The following is a 16,016-nucleotide window of genomic DNA, read 5'->3' as shown; positions in this document are numbered from 1 at the left end:
GTACAAAAATAATATTTTATAATTATTAAACTTATAATGTACAAAAATGATATTTTATAACGTACAAAAATTATCTTTTATAAGGACATAGTTCTATATTATAACGTAATTTCTGAAATCCAGCAAAGCAAAGAAAAGAAATTAAACACCATGCTTCTCAATTCATCCAAAATCCAATAGTTGAAGCATGGTTCCAGCCAAGAAGAAAAAAAACGTTGCAGCCAAAAATTAGTTCTTCCGAGAATAAAAATGAGAGTGACGGCTGAAGGGAATGTTAGAATCCCTAGGGCCATGTGTCCGCTTTTAAGGTTGGGTGGGGTCCACCAAAAAACCCTAAAGTTTCCAAGTGTCCTACAACTATTTAGGCCCATCATGTTTTTGCCAAAATTTGGCCCAATGTGCACAAGTTTGTCCAAAAAGTTTAAACAATTAAATTACAATGTAACTAAAAATTAAAATGTCTAATTTGAGAGTCTTGAATTATTTTGTCTCCTTCCCAATGCTCCAAAATATATCTCCAAAATTTTCCCTGCAAATAATAATGCAAATAATTAGCTCAGAAAATTCAAATTAATTAAAATTAGAATTTCCGATCAAATTAAGCATATTTAGGAAAAACGGGAAAATACCGGAAAATTAAGCACAATTCTCTGATTAATTCTAGCACAATAAACTAAGTAAAGTCAAGAAAATATTGACTCATCACTTAGCCATTGGCCATAAATTGTTTTTTCTTATCTTTATTGAGTTAGGGATAAGAGATGAGGTGGATGGATTAATCTTTAAATACTTTTTAAGGATGATTCAATTCTTTAGTATCGTGTTTGTAATCAGAAACTAAGTATATTGCCAAGGTCAGGAGGGGCTTTGGGATTTACTTATATGCCAAGGTCATCAGAAACTAAGTATATTGCCAAGTCNAAGGTCATCAGAAACTAAGTATATTGTCAAGTCCAAGGTCGTGTTTGTAAACTAACTATATATATGACTCAACATGTTTGCTTTCTATTCCATCAAGCTTTCTTTTGTTCATAGTTCTTCCAGCTTCACTTATATTCTATATTTTCTAGCATTGATCACTTCTAAAACTGGTTGCATTCATCTGTCTTTCTGTTTTAACATGAAACTCAATTTTAAGCACCAACTTGGGCTTCTCTTTGTCTCACTGCTCTTACTTGCCCTGTGTTTCTCTCAGGACTCTTTTACTTGCTCAAGAGCAACCTATTATGGTAGCCCAGATTGTTATGGAAATCCAAGTATGAACCTTCTTTTCTATCTATTCTTGCACTTGTACATGTATGGTGTGTACCAAGCACATTTTTATATTATTTGTTTATATATCATGGACAAGCAAAACTTGCATCAGTAACATATAAATGATATTTTCAATAATAAATAACATGTATTGAATAAATGCTAAAAAGTTTTAGATAACTAAACAGTATACCTTATATACATGCTATTTAATTGAGTGCCATGTTTATAATATATAAAAACTATTACTTATTCATTTTTATAATAATTATTACGATAAAAATCATGTTCTTTGTTAGATGACTGAAAATTTATTTTACTGAGACTCTAAATTTGTTCTTTTTTCTTTTTACATATATTAGTTGTGAACATAAATGATTTAATAATGTTCTAGGGGAGCTTGTGGCTTTGGCGAATATGGAAAAACAGTAAACGATGGAAGTGTTGCAGGCGTGTCCTGGCTATGGAAGAATGGATCTGGCTGTGGGGCATGTTTTCAGGTTACTGCACTCGATGAACCCTTTGAGTTTCTTGGAATAATTAAGAAAAATTACACTATTGTAGCCTTTTTCATTGAAAAGTATTACCACCTTAAAACATGTTTTTTTAAGTAGACTAAATTTCTTATCTGGATCCTTCAAATCATACATTCCATAATCTGTTGGAAGTAGTTGTTTCATTTGTGATATAAAAAAGGGTGATGGTAATGATGAAAAATCAGGTTAGGTGTAAAATAGCAGAATTGTGCGATGAGAATGGAGCATACGTGGTGGTGACAGATTATGGTGAGGAGACAGAACAGACTTTATAACGAGTCCACGTGGCTACTCAAAATTGGGGAGAAAAACGTATGCATCTGCAGAGCTATTGAAATACGGTGTAGTGGATGTAGAATACAGAAGGGTCCCCTGTAGATACGGTGGCTACAACCTCTTGGTAAAGGTCCACGAACATGGCAGAAACCCTCGCTACCTGGCCATTCAGAATGTAGTGTAGGTTAATATTATATTTGGATTTAATATATGGTTTGATGTACAAATTGTGTATTAAATATTATTACACAATTTAATGTTTGAAATGAATTTCATTATGTTAGTTTAATTGAATATGTTCATTTCATGTTATATTGATTATAAATTGATTAATGAGATTATAATACATGAAATTAATTGTAAATTGAATGGATATCTCAAATGTAATAATGATTTTTATTTTATAAAACCAACTTTTTATGATAGGTAAACAATGTATGTAATAAAAGCTTATTTCTGAAAAGTATATATTATGATGGGTGAACAATTACTTGCCATAATATCTTCCACATATTATGATAGGTGAAAAAATTTTCGTCATAAAACACTACATATTATGATAGGTAAATTCGTTATACTATGATTGATAAGTGAAAATCTGTCATAATACATTTGGACCTATTATGATAGGTGACAAAAAGTTCGTCATAATACACTGGATCTATTATGATGAACTTTTCTGTCNGTCATAAAATGCGCAGGACCTATTATGATGCCTAGAACTATGATGCTAGGTTATCCATCATAATAGGTCACTTTTACCCGTCATAAAAAACTATTTTTCTACTAGTGATCTTCTTAGAAAAGGAATTTATTTTAAGCAACTAGGATAAAAGCTGAAATTGAAACATGAATGATTGCTAAACTTATAACGTACAAAAATAACATTTTGTAATTATTAAAATTATAACGTATAACGTACAAAAATGATCTTTTATAAGGACATAGTTTTGGGTGTGTGGTAAATCTTTATTTTCGGTTGAAGTTTCTTCATCATTCTGTGCTAAATCTTTATTTTCGGTTGAAGTTTCTTTTTCCATCTTCTCATCTTATTCTTTTCTGATTTTTTTTACTGAACTTTGAGCCAGGTAGGCTATTTTAATCCAAGGTCTCTATTTATCCAATACTCAGTCATCACGTATGCNCCACCATGCCTACACCTACATTAATCAATGTAGGCAATGATCTCCGGCGTGGAGATGTAGGCATTCTCGAGCATGGCTTCCTTACCACCTGAGCAAGAATGATTCAATGATAAAAGGCAACGTACCGGATGACGACCATATCTTATGAGTCATTGCATCTTCTTAGAAAAGGAATTCATTTTAAGCAACTATGATAAAAACTGAAATTGAAACATGAATGATGGTTAAACTTATAAAGTACANAAATAATATTTTATAATTATTTAACGTACAAAAATGACATTTTATAATGTACAAAAATGATCTTTTCTAAGGACATAGTTCTAGGTGTGTGGTAAATCTTTATTTTCGGTTGAAGTTTTTTCCTTGGTATCCATATTGTGTGGTAAATCTTTATTTTTGGTTGAAGTTTCTTCTTTGTATCCATCTTCTGTTTATTTTCGGTTGAAGTTTCTTCCTATCCATGTTCTGTTTTTCTGTTTATTTTTTGTTGAAGTTTCTTCCTTCGTATCCGTCTTTTGTTTTTCTGTTTATTTTTGGTTGAAGTTTCTTCTTGGTATCCATCTTCTTCTGTTTCTCTATTTATTTTTTGTTGAAATTTCTTCCTTGGTATCCATCTTCTGTGGTAAATCTTTATTTTCGGTTGACGTTTCTTCCTTAGTATCCTTCTGTGCTAAATCTTTATTTTCGGTTGAAGTTTCTTTATCTTTGATTCTTTTCTGATTTTTTTGTTGACTAAACTTTGAGCCGGTCGGCTATTTTAATCCAAGGTCTCTCTTTATCCNATACTTAGTCATCACGTATGCCCCACCATGCACCTACATGAATCAATNTAGGCAATGATTGGAGCCGGCTTCCTTACCACCCGAGCAAGAATGATTCAACCATAAAAATATAATAAAATGCTGGACTTTAGCAACAAGAATGATTCAATAAACTTATAACGTACAAAAATAATATTTTATAATTATTAAACTTATAATGTACAAAAATGATATTTTATAACGTACAAAAATTATCTTTTATAAGGACATAGTTCTGGACGTTATATTATAACGTAATTTCTGAAATGTACATTATTTAGTACGTCATAATATATGTTTTTTTTTTAAATTTATTATTACATTAGACATCCAATGAAATTATAATAATATTGTTAGTATTATCATCTCATCCAATCAATTTATAATCAATATAATTTCAAATAAACAAATTTAACAAAAGTAACAAATAGAATTCATTTCAAACATTAAATCGTCTAATATTTAATACATCATTTATACATGAAACTATATATCAAATCCAAATATTACATTAATGTATATACACTTGAGTTGTAGCCAAATTTCTATAACACTTAAAATAAAAAAAGTCAGGCTGCTTCTAACGGCTTCAATGTCTGCAACTTCTATGGAAAATGAATCATTAAAAATCTACAAATAAAATAAAATAATAGTGTTAAAATGAATAGTTGGATGAGAACGAAACAAATTCATATTAATATTTAATACCATCAAGAACAAAAATCGAATGGAAAATGCTACTACTATATGTTCTTGAGATAAATACATTTCCTCTTTCATCAGTGATTTTTTCCGTGCATTTTTTCTCATTCTATAATGATGTTTTCTATTTTACTTATTTATTTTCATTTTACCTATTTCTCATCACGAAAAAAATTCTTATGAAACTATTACTTATTCTATAAATAAAAGAGACAACATTGTCCTTGGAAAAAGCTAAGGGAGGAGGTAGTGGTAGAAGATGGCAATTAGAAACAGTGTAAACACCAATAAGAACATGTAACTTATAGTTACAGACGAACGTCATGAAATTGCAATTAATTCAAAGTCAGAATAGAATTTAAAACAATAGCAAATAGTTGGAACTGATAACTAAAACTAACAAATTAAAACCAAAAACAAGTGCACAACAACAGCCGGACTAGTGAAATATTTATGCACAACTACCACTTACTCAAGTTACAAGTTTCCATGTCAAATGACTTTCCCATATTCGAGACTTCAAGTCCTTCTAACAGTTTATTACATGTAAGTCTCTTAAAACTTTAAGTCGTTCCTTTTTCTTCAACTGGCAGCACGAAATTTCATGCAAAAGTTCATCTACTAACTTAAACAATCTTGATGGATAAATACAACTTGTGTTTGGAAAATAAAACTCATTCAATGCAAGAAGAATGTACAACTTAAAAAAAATGCTCTACATCATCGGTACTACAAAATTCATCAACTTTGTGAACAAAATTATCTAACCGAACACTGCCAGTCCTAATACTAAAGCTAAACATACATCTAAAATAGTAAAGCTTAGGAAACTCAGTTTCTAGTAGCTTGTTTATTGTTTTGTTAACCATGAAAAATTAATAAAACTATGGGGGTAACTATATACAATGAATCATTTATAAATTGGTGACAGCATAAACAGTAAATCTAGCAAGGTATACCTCTGCGTTCAGGGCCTCCAAGACAGTTCCTGGAACAAAGTCTGGACAGAACTCATCAGGAGTGAAGTTACAGAGAACCCGTATAACCAATGACAGACTGATGGAAGGACACACCTATAAGCACAACAAAGAAACATAGGGAATAAAGACAATGACAAACCTATAAAATGTGAAACTGATGTGTAGCAAAAGAAAAACTAACCTCCGGTCTGATTTTTCTATCTATAAGCATGTCTTTAGGCAGCATTAGAAGGTCACTCAAGTAGTTTAGGAGAACAAAAGACTTAGGTTCACCGGCCCCACCCTGCTTTTCATCATTCTCACCCTTCTCCTCCTGATCTTCTTGTACACAATCTTCAACATCCATGCCAAACATGTCAGTAAGCCATCTAGACCAATTGCCAACCTGCAGTTCAAGTAGTTCTTCCGTAAGGGTAAACACAAACTAAACTTCCTTTATATGAAAGCTTCCAGATTAGAAATTCAAATATTCATCTTTAACTACAACGTGTAAAGACAAGCAGAAACAAAAAGGGCAAATATACATACAAAATTTTTTAGCTGTGCACCAGAACCAAAGCTTAAATCCCCAGCTGGAATTGGCAAAACCTTTGAATCCACAACAGGGTCTGATATAGGATCAGTTGGGATCTCAAGGGCCAACTCCCGAAGAATAGCACTGAACATAGCAATGTCTAGTCTAGCTATGCATTGTTCCATGACCTGGTGAAAGAATGGAAGGTTATCAGGGATAGTAGAAAAACACACCATTCTAGCCAATACGGGCAAACAACCACACTCATGTCCTCCTGCTCGAACAGGACAGAGTCGTTGAAAGGCATCTTGGAAAGCATTTCTCAAAGATTGATGGAAAAATTTCCTTGGTTTTGATCACCCAGAGCATCTGATACTTAGCAACCAAAATGAGGCCAGAAACAGTATTCTTTTGAAGCCACTTTGGTTCTCTCATCCTCATTTGTCAAAGAATCACCTTGGGAAGATACTGACTCAGCATCTGATACTTCGTCATTCCCTTCCTTTTGTTCTTTCTCCAAATCAGTAGAATGATCATCGGTCACTTCATTTTTGTTTTCACTAGCAACCATTTCATTAACTTTGATCTCGGCAAGTGTCTCCTCAGACCTGTTGACATCGTCCAGGTAATGTATAACCACATTTTCATGAGTTTCTGAATTCTCCGAGGCCGTGTTGGAATCACTTATAGTATTATTTGCAGTTGGTCTACTATCATGGAGTGTCTTAGATTCATTTCCTTTTTCACTCAATTTTTTTGAAGAATTATCTTGTTGCAATTTACTCTCTCTCCTTTCGGTTTTTCTTGAACCCTTTTGTCTGACTATTTTTTGAAGCTTTTCTTTTCTCAATTTCTTTCATGCTTTCAAATTCCTTCAAATATCAATCAAATGAAGATGTTGTGACGGGGGAAATGATAGCAGTAACTAACCTTAGCAATCTCGTTAAGCGCTAGTTACTACGTTTTCAAAGAATAATTATAAAGGGAAACCAAGAAAGGTTGTCGCATAAGAGACTAGGTGAAGGCATTTGAAGCATTCATCAGAATAAGTATCAAAAATCAAAACATACAGTCTATGTGAATGTACCAGAAAAAAAAAAAAAAAAAAAAAACCAGAAATATGACAACTGCAGAAAGTTCATTCACAAAGCACACAATTTGCAATAATTGAAGGGGAACCAAGTTCAATTTGAGGCCACAAATTTTANGCGTAAAATAAATTAAGACTTCGTTTAGAAAGCAACTAATAACAACAACGACAGAAATCAAAATGATAACATACAGAGAAAACAAAAATAAATACAAACATAAACAAAATTTCAAAAGGCACAGATGCATTAATCCGCAATCTTTGATAAGCAATTCTGCATTCATTTGGATCTTGTCCACACAAGTAAAACTGAAGTAAGTTCCTAATATTGAACAACCATGATGTCATCGCTTCTTTATTTTATACTCTCTCCAGAAGCAAGAAATGCGTCTTTTCAGAAAATAAAAAACAAAAAAACACTTCATTGTGGTACCAAGTCGAATTAGATTTGACAAGAGATTTGAACACTGATACAAATCTTTTGAACAAAGTGTGGTATCAATCAGAAGAAATTTTCCCTGTGAATGGAATTCCAGAAGCTAGACACAACATTTTCTGGACTAGAGTTGACAAGACTTATTTTAAAATTGCAGGAAAACTGAAGGTAATTAAGTTAATTAAACTCATCTTAATTATCACTTACCTATAATTGACTTTCTAAGAAAAGCTCAAAAAAGAAAGTCATTTTGTGCAGAATGTTAAATTGGAGAGTTGTGTCAACACAACATGTTTGCCAAGGAAGCCTATTGTGACAAGAGTGGAGAAAGGAGTGGCAGCCAATGTGTTTGTTGATAACAAAGCTTACAGAGAATTTTTGAACTCCAGATTTAATGCAACTGCTATTGATATGGAAAGTGCTGCTGTTGCATTAGTGTGCCTCCAACAAAAGAAACCCTTCATTGCCATTAGAGCTTTATCTGATTTAGTTGGTGGAGGTTCTGCATTGTCCAATGAAGTAAACGTTTTTGNCTCCTTAGCATCTCAGAATTCATTTGAAGTTCTTGTCAAGTTCATATCCCTGTTAAATTAGTAGAGACTATAATGTCTTTCTTAAAAAGTTAAATTAGTGGTCTAATGTCTTTCAAATAATGTGTTACCAATTCATAGATGTTGTTTAAACCATTGTGGTGTACTAGAAAATAAAAGCATAATCAAAATTGTTTGAATACACACCATAATTAGATGACATGAAAATTTAATTGCTAAAAATAGAAAAAAATAAATTATCCTAAAAAAAAAACTAAAACAATAATCTCATTATAGAACAATAACTTATTGATATCGATTCTCTCTACCTTCAATCACATAAAAGGTGAGACGATTTTAAATTTTAGTTTTGAATTCGATTTCATTCTTATTTAGTTATATGGAGAAACTCACAAATAATATACTATCTCTTTTAAACTTTTCATCTACTTGCATTTTAAATAAATCATGTGTTGAATTATTATTCATAATTTCTCCGAGGTGATGCAAATGTTGACAGGCATGGCTACCTTGTTAGTATGAATACATGCCAAAGTGCTGATTAGAAACAAAGGTTTCACAATGCTGAATGGTGTTTGATACCATTTTTCTCTTCTGATCCATATACTATTGAGAAAGAAAACTTAAATACGTGCACAAACAGTTACATACGGACACAATTTGGACATCTTGATTCTGCATAACACAACCAGCTACAAAATCACTGCTAAAACGAAAAAACAAAAACAACAAAAAATCTTCCTAACTGTCCTTGCATACGGAAGTGATGAACGTTGAGAGAAGGATCAAACTCATCACCCATGATAGCAGACGGAAGTGATGAGGAAGGAGAAGATCGTCAGGCTCTTGATACCATGACAAATAAGAAAGTAAATGGCACAGAGAGAAACGCAATGCAAGCACGTATCATGCTGCTCAGACTTGCTTTATTAAAATGTGGACATGTGTATATATACAGAAAAGGAAGAAAGAGAAAATGTAAATAACAGAAAGAGTAAATATGGAACCAATACAAAAACCCTCAAACAGAAACGTGAATCTTCTAATATTATAAAAACTAATTTCTGTTAAGAACATGGGTGCAAATTATCTTTTAAAAGCCATAAAAGTACTTTCAAATATTGTGAGAAGAGGATTTGACTAAGAATTGATTAGTAATTAAAGCAACAAACTTAAAAGCACAATTTCAACCAGATTTGTTAACAGAAATGCAGAATCAAGACAAAAACAAATCAAAACAGAAGCACCATGCTTCTCATCAAACATTGGATTGATTAGGAATGAAATACGAAGAATGAGAGAGCCAAACTCACTGAAAGAAAACAAGCAAGAGAGAAAGAGAGTATCGTCGAGGTTCAGAAAAAGGAGTGCAGATCCTCTAAATTCACATCTCTATCCCTTGATTTGCATCTATGTCAACATCAACAACCTAAATAGACAATTAGGAAGCTCTCGTCTGTATTACCAAAAGACATTATTGGTCCATTACGAAAAGAAACAAAGCTTCATATAACACACGACTGTTCATAACAGCATCAATCAATTTCGATATAAAAATGGGACTTTGAATCCACAAGCTTCACATCTCTGTCCATTACTATGAAACATATCCTAAAAAGTAATGTAGTCAATAAGTTATAACATTCTTATACAACAAATCTATATGTAACATATCTTCCAGCAGTTTCACTCGGCCGAATAATCTTCACAACTTGACCACGTTTCAATCCATAATATCTTGCTACAGGATCTGTCACCTGAATCCTAGGTAGCTGAGATCCACCCCACAAAAAAAGGCACCATGTCAGCATCAAACACAAAACCCAAAACAAACACTGAAATAAACGAGAGTTTAATTTTTAATTTACTCAGTGTTTAAAATTTTTACACTCAACCGATTTAAATATGAATTTTAAAGTAATCCTTAAAAAATCAACAATCTTACGAATCCACTATTGAATAATAATAGTAAAGTGAAAACTAATGCATTATAATTAAACTCAGACAAAAATTTGAGTAAAACACTAAATGGGAAAAGGATTGAGTGACTTTTTCACATATCTTTACTTAACTTTGCTCAAATTTATCTGGTTTCTTTTATATTTTTTTTGGAAGAATGAAGTTGGTTATTCAACACATTGAAAATTAAACAAAGTTAAGAAAAAATATAACTGAATCCGTCGCCCACTAAATTAATCACAAAACACTCTCGTGTCATTAAATCGAGTTTCCAAAAACAAGAAAAAACATATTATAATTCAAAGTTCTAGCTCTTATTTTAATGATTCCAGAACCAAGAACAATTGTTTGAAACTATACAATCCAAAAGAAAAAATGATAAGGCACGCTAAACATTTTCACCAAGCGAAAAGTGACCAACCTGAGTTTCTTTCACAGTATATCTCTCAAGCAAGGTTTTCTTCTCAGCATCGGTGAGAAGCTGATGTTTAGGGACAAGCACATGCTCTGTAATATTCACCAGCAGCTCTGCCTCCTGAAACAATACTTCAACATAAAACTCACATTCACAACAAATTAAATAAAACTGTTATGCATATAACAGTATACCTAGAAACTATCATAATACTCAATATAATTATGCTTTTCAATACTACTATATTTATGCAGAGTTCAATGATTAAAAAGTATAATGCTTTACAAAAGAAACCAAAAAAAACTATTATACTTAAACAGAAGCCCAATAAATTAAAACAAACAAGGGAAGGAAAGAAAAACCTAAAACCCAAATACCCGACCCAGATGAAAGTGGGTGGTTGACGCCGGCATCGCACAGGTCGCGGCGCCCCCTCTGGCGACGGGTGAATTTGAATCAAACATTGAAAGAGAAAGAGGCAGAGAAAGAGAAGGCAACCTGAAAAACCTCCAAGTAAAATTGGGAAGAGATTGTGCTAATGGAGGTTCTGGCGAAGGGGGTGAGGTTAGTCTGAGTGACGAGAATGGCTCTGTAGACGTTTTCGGAGTTCATACGCTCAGTGTAAGTCTTCATGGTTTTGACGCCGACCTTAGCCTCTTCCGGGAAAAAGACGTAGATCTGATCGCCGGAGTTGTCCTTCTTGGACTTGTTGATGACGAGGTCCTCGCGCTTCATGTGCTCGCCGTACTTGGATTTGAACTCGTGCTTGGACATGTTGATTTCGAAGTCTCCCACAAGGTAGCCTCTGTCCCTCAGCATCTGCATCACCGTCTTCCTGATTCGGTAGAGCCTCGAAATTTCTTCATCAGGAAGCACCATCTCCTTTCTTTTGCTTTTCTTCCCAAATTTTCTTCTTCTTAATTACCTTTGTTCGTTTGTGCTAAAGTTTGCTCTTTTAAATGAAGGTGAATATGGCCCCAGTAGGTTTCCGGGCTTAAAATAAATTTCAAGATTTTTTTGGATTAAATTAGTGAGTGTTTCATCCTACACCTCCAACTCTTTACTGTGTAATTTTAAAAATTTCACTTTTGACCTTCTCACAACTCATCTTATACCTTCAATTTTTTAAACAATTTCATTTTTAAGTCTAATAAATATCTTTTCATACTTTTTCTCTTTATTATTAAAAGCATTCTACATCATCTTAATAATAATTTAATTTAATTTAAAATTTAAATATTATTTAATTTAATTTTATATTTTAATAATTATTAAAATATGATTTATATTATAATAATAATTATATTAAATAATTAAAATAAAAATAATAATAGTAAAAATAGTAATAATCAATTTGATTTACTATATTAAAAATATATCAAATTATATTAAAATATTAAATTAAATTAAATAATTATTAAATTTAAATAAAAAACAATTTTAAAAACAACTATTTATCGGATATCAACATCCGAAACATATGGCTATCGGATTTCTATACAAGTACAAGTACTTGTCCTCATCTCCATAGGGATTGTTGTAGCCTCTACCTATTTCGAATGCCATTTAGGAGGAGGTGAGCATGGATTTTATAGTGAGGCTGCCTAAATCACATGGATATGATGCTATATTGGTAGTGATGGACATTTCTTGCCACTCAAACATCCATACTCAGCTCGTACAATTGCTTAAATATTTGTTACAGAGATAGTTAGACTACATGGGGTATCTATTTCCATTGTCAATGACAGAGATTCCCTCTTTTTGAGTGTCTTTTGGGAAGAGTTGTTCAAAATGAAGGGCACTCAATTGAAAATGAGCACTGCATACCACCCGGAATCCGATGGGCAGACGGAGGTGTTAAATAGGGTGTTGGAAGGCTATCTAAGATGTTTCTGTTTTGAACAACCCAAGGGGTGGAGTATTGGTATAATACTAGCTACCAAAGAGCAACAAGGTGTACCCCTTTTGAAGCCGTATATGGGAGATCTCCTCCTTCCTTGCACAGGTTTATAACGGGAGAGTCTTCAGTGGAGGCTGTGAGTCAGGAATTACAGACCAGGGATGAAGCTCTGAGGCAGTTAAAATCCAATTTAAAGATGGCTCAGGAGTTCATGGTGAAACAGGCCAATAAAGGAAGGAGACTCGTGAATGTAGAGGTTGGAGATTAGGTATATTTAAAGATAAGGCCTCACAGGCATACCTCAATGTCAACCAGACTTCACCCGAAGTTAGTAGTTAGGTACTTTGGGCCATTCCAAATTATACAGAAGGCGGGGAGGTGGTCTACAAGCTCGAGTTACCAGAGATAGCACGCATACATCCAATGTTCAATGTATCGCAGTTGAATAAGGTTGTAGGAAAGCAGAGGGCAAAGAAGGAGTTGCCAAAAGATTTGAATGTAGATGGGCCCTCATTTTGGCCCAAAAGAATTATGAGAAGAAGATAGTTACAGAAAGGGGAGGAGAGAGTACAACAGTTGTTAAAAGAATGGCAGGAGGGTGGTGAAGATGGGGCGACATGGGAAGATGAATTGACTATCAAGGATCAATGTCCAGATTTCAACCTTGAGAACAAGGTTGAGCTTCTGCGGATGATAATGATAGGAAGCGAAGAGTGTACGAAAGAAGAATAATTAGCATTAATAACATCTAACTGTTTTTAACAGTTAGGCTGGGTGGGAAAAGAGATTATATATATAGATTGATTGTATAGTTAGAAGGAAGTTTTTTTTTAAAGATTGATTATTGACACGCTGATTAGAACAGTGAAGGGGATTATGCCCATGGATCTTGATTGTATAAACGATTCTTTACTGTAAATAATACAAAAATTCATTTCGTTTTACTGTTTGAGAGTGTGTGAGAGTGTCTTTGACTAGGTTTCTTGTTCAGAAACCTATCAGTAACCTAGGGATATTAATCCATATTTTATTCAACTTTTTTGTTCTTCAAAATACCATGATTTATTCCAAGTAAATCCTTATTGCTAAGTGTCAACACCACTTGAAACACTTCCAAAGCACCATAATACTGTCCTTAGTGACAACATGTTGTCAAAGCAGGTTGATTCTCAATTAAACGTGGACTTCTCATCCTGCTTCTGCACCGGGTTGTTCACTCAACTGCGTCCATTGTTGCCCAGACACTTTAAACTCCAGCTTGTGTGAAAGCCATGTACCCTCTTCTCATTAACAAATCCAACTAGTGCACTACCTTTGTTAGTTTTGGTCCATTCTTTGTCCATTCCAAGTCTCAGGTTATTTATTTCCTTAATCTGAGCAGTGGGTCTGTTAACCCTAGATCAATGAAGTATTGCAGCGGTGTGAGTGACATTTGTTCATTTGTTTTTGTAGTTCTATCTGAGCAAGAATCAGAAATATCACTTCTCTGTGAAATTTAACAAGTGTAGCCTTAATTGACATTCATATGTTGAAGTTTGGGTCCTTGACAAAAGTTACCTTTAGCACTCTGATCATTCTCCAAGAAGGCGGAAGATATTTTCACCTCTCTAAAGGAAGAATGGTAGACAAGTAGCTATTAATTGACATCCCTTCTGACTATCTATTGATTTTAATGGCCATTACTATTTTGGATAAATCCTTATATGAGAAATGAAGCCAAAAAGTATATGCAAATGTCAATCAGTGCCTTTATGACTCATTTCACAGCTTCACAATTCTTCCAATGCAAAGTATATATTTTCTTTCTATTTAAACGACTCGGTCAACCAGCCAGCTAATTAAGACAATCTTATTAGTAATAACCTTAAGAAAATAGTGGATAAATTATACCAATATGCATATAACATTTCTTCTGCATGACTTTCCTAAGGATTTTGAGAATCTTTGAAATCAAGTTGTTGCATACTCAACATTCCCATTGTATGAAGTTCTAGACCACAATGCTCCCAACACTGTAAGCTAAAGGGGCACACTTAAGACGTTCCCTACATGGTTTTCAAGAATAATCAGCACCTCTCCTAATTATAGGGTTCTAGACACAGAAAGTATCTCACTCCGCAAGAAAAAAAAGTTCTATAGTACAAAGTATATCTAAATTTTAATGATTTTTGTACCCCAAATTTGGTAATTACGGACTTTAATAGATTTTGGACTTTGCAGCTTTTTTATAGTATTAATGTTTATCCATCGTGAAAATTTTGCACTTCATCACCCTTGCAGATGGTTCTAAGGTTTACATTGACCAAATTTCGTGTATTCAATCACTAGCTTTAGAATCAGATGTTGTCTGTTCCACTAGTCATTATGGATTCTATTAGTGTGTTTGGTAGGGATTAAATAAGGAAGACAGAGGGGAGTTGAAATTAAAGAGAGATGGGAAATGAAGAATGTTTGGTAGCGGAAATATAGCTAAAAAGGGTTGAAAGTCTACACACCCTTTTATATTTTGTTTAAACCTTTTTTTGTCCCTAAGTTATAAGTTGATGTTCAGTTTAGTCTCCGCTTTTAAAAATGTCAACCTTTGGTCCCTAAGTTATAAAAAATGTATCAAATCAGTCCCAACCGTTAACAAAATCAATGAAATATATACCAAGTTGCCATCGAGATATGGAGATTTTGCAACCTTCAAAGAGCCCACAAGTATGAAAGAATATAGAGGAGACTGATGTGATACATATTTCATTGATTTCGTTAACTGCTGGGTGTTGACAAATTGGCAAGCGTACCAAATCGTTCAAGTAATAATAAAATGGTAAGTCCAAGTATCATTTTCCCAAGAGACTCACGACACTAAACTGTTGTGCTTTTGCTTAACCAATCAAGACTATAAAAATAATATTTTGAGATTTTTATAAAGTGCAGAAAAAATAAACATGAATGCAATTTGATCAATTGAGGTTAAACACAAAAGTGGATGAATGAATAGAGTTGTTGGGGGTTTACAATTTCATCTAATCCGCTCTCTCTTACATACTACCCTTGAATATTAGTTTGATTAATTCAATTGTTATGCGACTTTCTTAGCCTCCCCTTAACTCGATCCCTCAGCGAAAAGGGCCTAATATTAACTACTGGCTTGCTATCCCTAGCCTCCCCTAGCAATTAATACCGCATTACAAACAGAAGTTAGCGCAATTGATCGTCCTACCCCTATCCCTAGGTGGTATTGCAAAATCAAGAAATTACTCACCAGTTCATGTCATTACTGTACGTCCCCATATCAATAAAGACAAACATCAGTTACCGAATGAGTTAAACGATAAAGGCTTTAAGCACAGATGATAACCCAACAATTATCAATCAAAACATATGGAGACCATATAAATAATCAAGAGTTTCAATTAAAGAGAGCATCAAAAGATTACATTGTTTCCCCTAACAACAATAGGGTT

At 33.3% G+C, this 16,016-nt stretch overlaps 3 protein-coding genes and 1 pseudogene across 3 annotated transcripts; 2 read left to right on the top strand and 2 right to left on the bottom strand.

Moving 5' to 3' along the window:
• LOC106766273 overlaps positions 1 to 2,250 on the top strand; it is a 5,310-nt pseudogene extending 3,060 nt beyond the window's left edge.
• Positions 2,251 to 4,677: 2,427 nt separating this feature from the next.
• Positions 4,678 to 7,294, bottom strand: LOC106766272. Its single transcript, XM_022783368.1, has 5 exons — positions 6,667 to 7,294; positions 6,225 to 6,398; positions 5,878 to 6,081; positions 5,676 to 5,789; positions 4,678 to 5,302 (listed from the first exon to the last, which is right to left on the bottom strand). Exons 1-5 carry the CDS (start codon positions 6,745 to 6,747, stop codon positions 5,246 to 5,248), a joined length of 630 nt encoding a protein of 209 aa, XP_022639089.1. The 5' UTR covers positions 6,748 to 7,294; the 3' UTR covers positions 4,678 to 5,245.
• Positions 7,123 to 8,330, top strand: LOC106766271 (bark storage protein A-like). The gene is made up of 3 exons (XM_022782765.1): positions 7,123 to 7,163; positions 7,616 to 7,904; positions 7,995 to 8,330. Exons 1-3 carry the CDS (start codon positions 7,123 to 7,125, stop codon positions 8,328 to 8,330), a joined length of 666 nt encoding a protein of 221 aa, XP_022638486.1.
• Positions 8,331 to 9,808: 1,478 nt separating this feature from the next.
• LOC106767413 (DNA-directed RNA polymerases II and IV subunit 5A) lies at positions 9,809 to 11,611 on the bottom strand. The gene is made up of 3 exons (XM_014652296.2): positions 11,160 to 11,611; positions 10,668 to 10,781; positions 9,809 to 10,059 (listed from the first exon to the last, which is right to left on the bottom strand). Exons 1-3 carry the CDS (start codon positions 11,538 to 11,540, stop codon positions 9,934 to 9,936), a joined length of 621 nt encoding a protein of 206 aa, XP_014507782.1. The 5' UTR covers positions 11,541 to 11,611; the 3' UTR covers positions 9,809 to 9,933.
• Between the last annotated feature and the right edge of the window lie 4,405 nt (positions 11,612 to 16,016).

The sequence above is a fragment of the Vigna radiata genome, chromosome 7 (genome assembly GCF_000741045.1).
Source record: "Vigna radiata var. radiata cultivar VC1973A chromosome 7, Vradiata_ver6, whole genome shotgun sequence".
NCBI classification, from domain to species: domain Eukaryota; kingdom Viridiplantae; phylum Streptophyta; class Magnoliopsida; order Fabales; family Fabaceae; genus Vigna; species Vigna radiata.
This window is presented reverse-complemented; position numbering and strand designations above follow the sequence as displayed.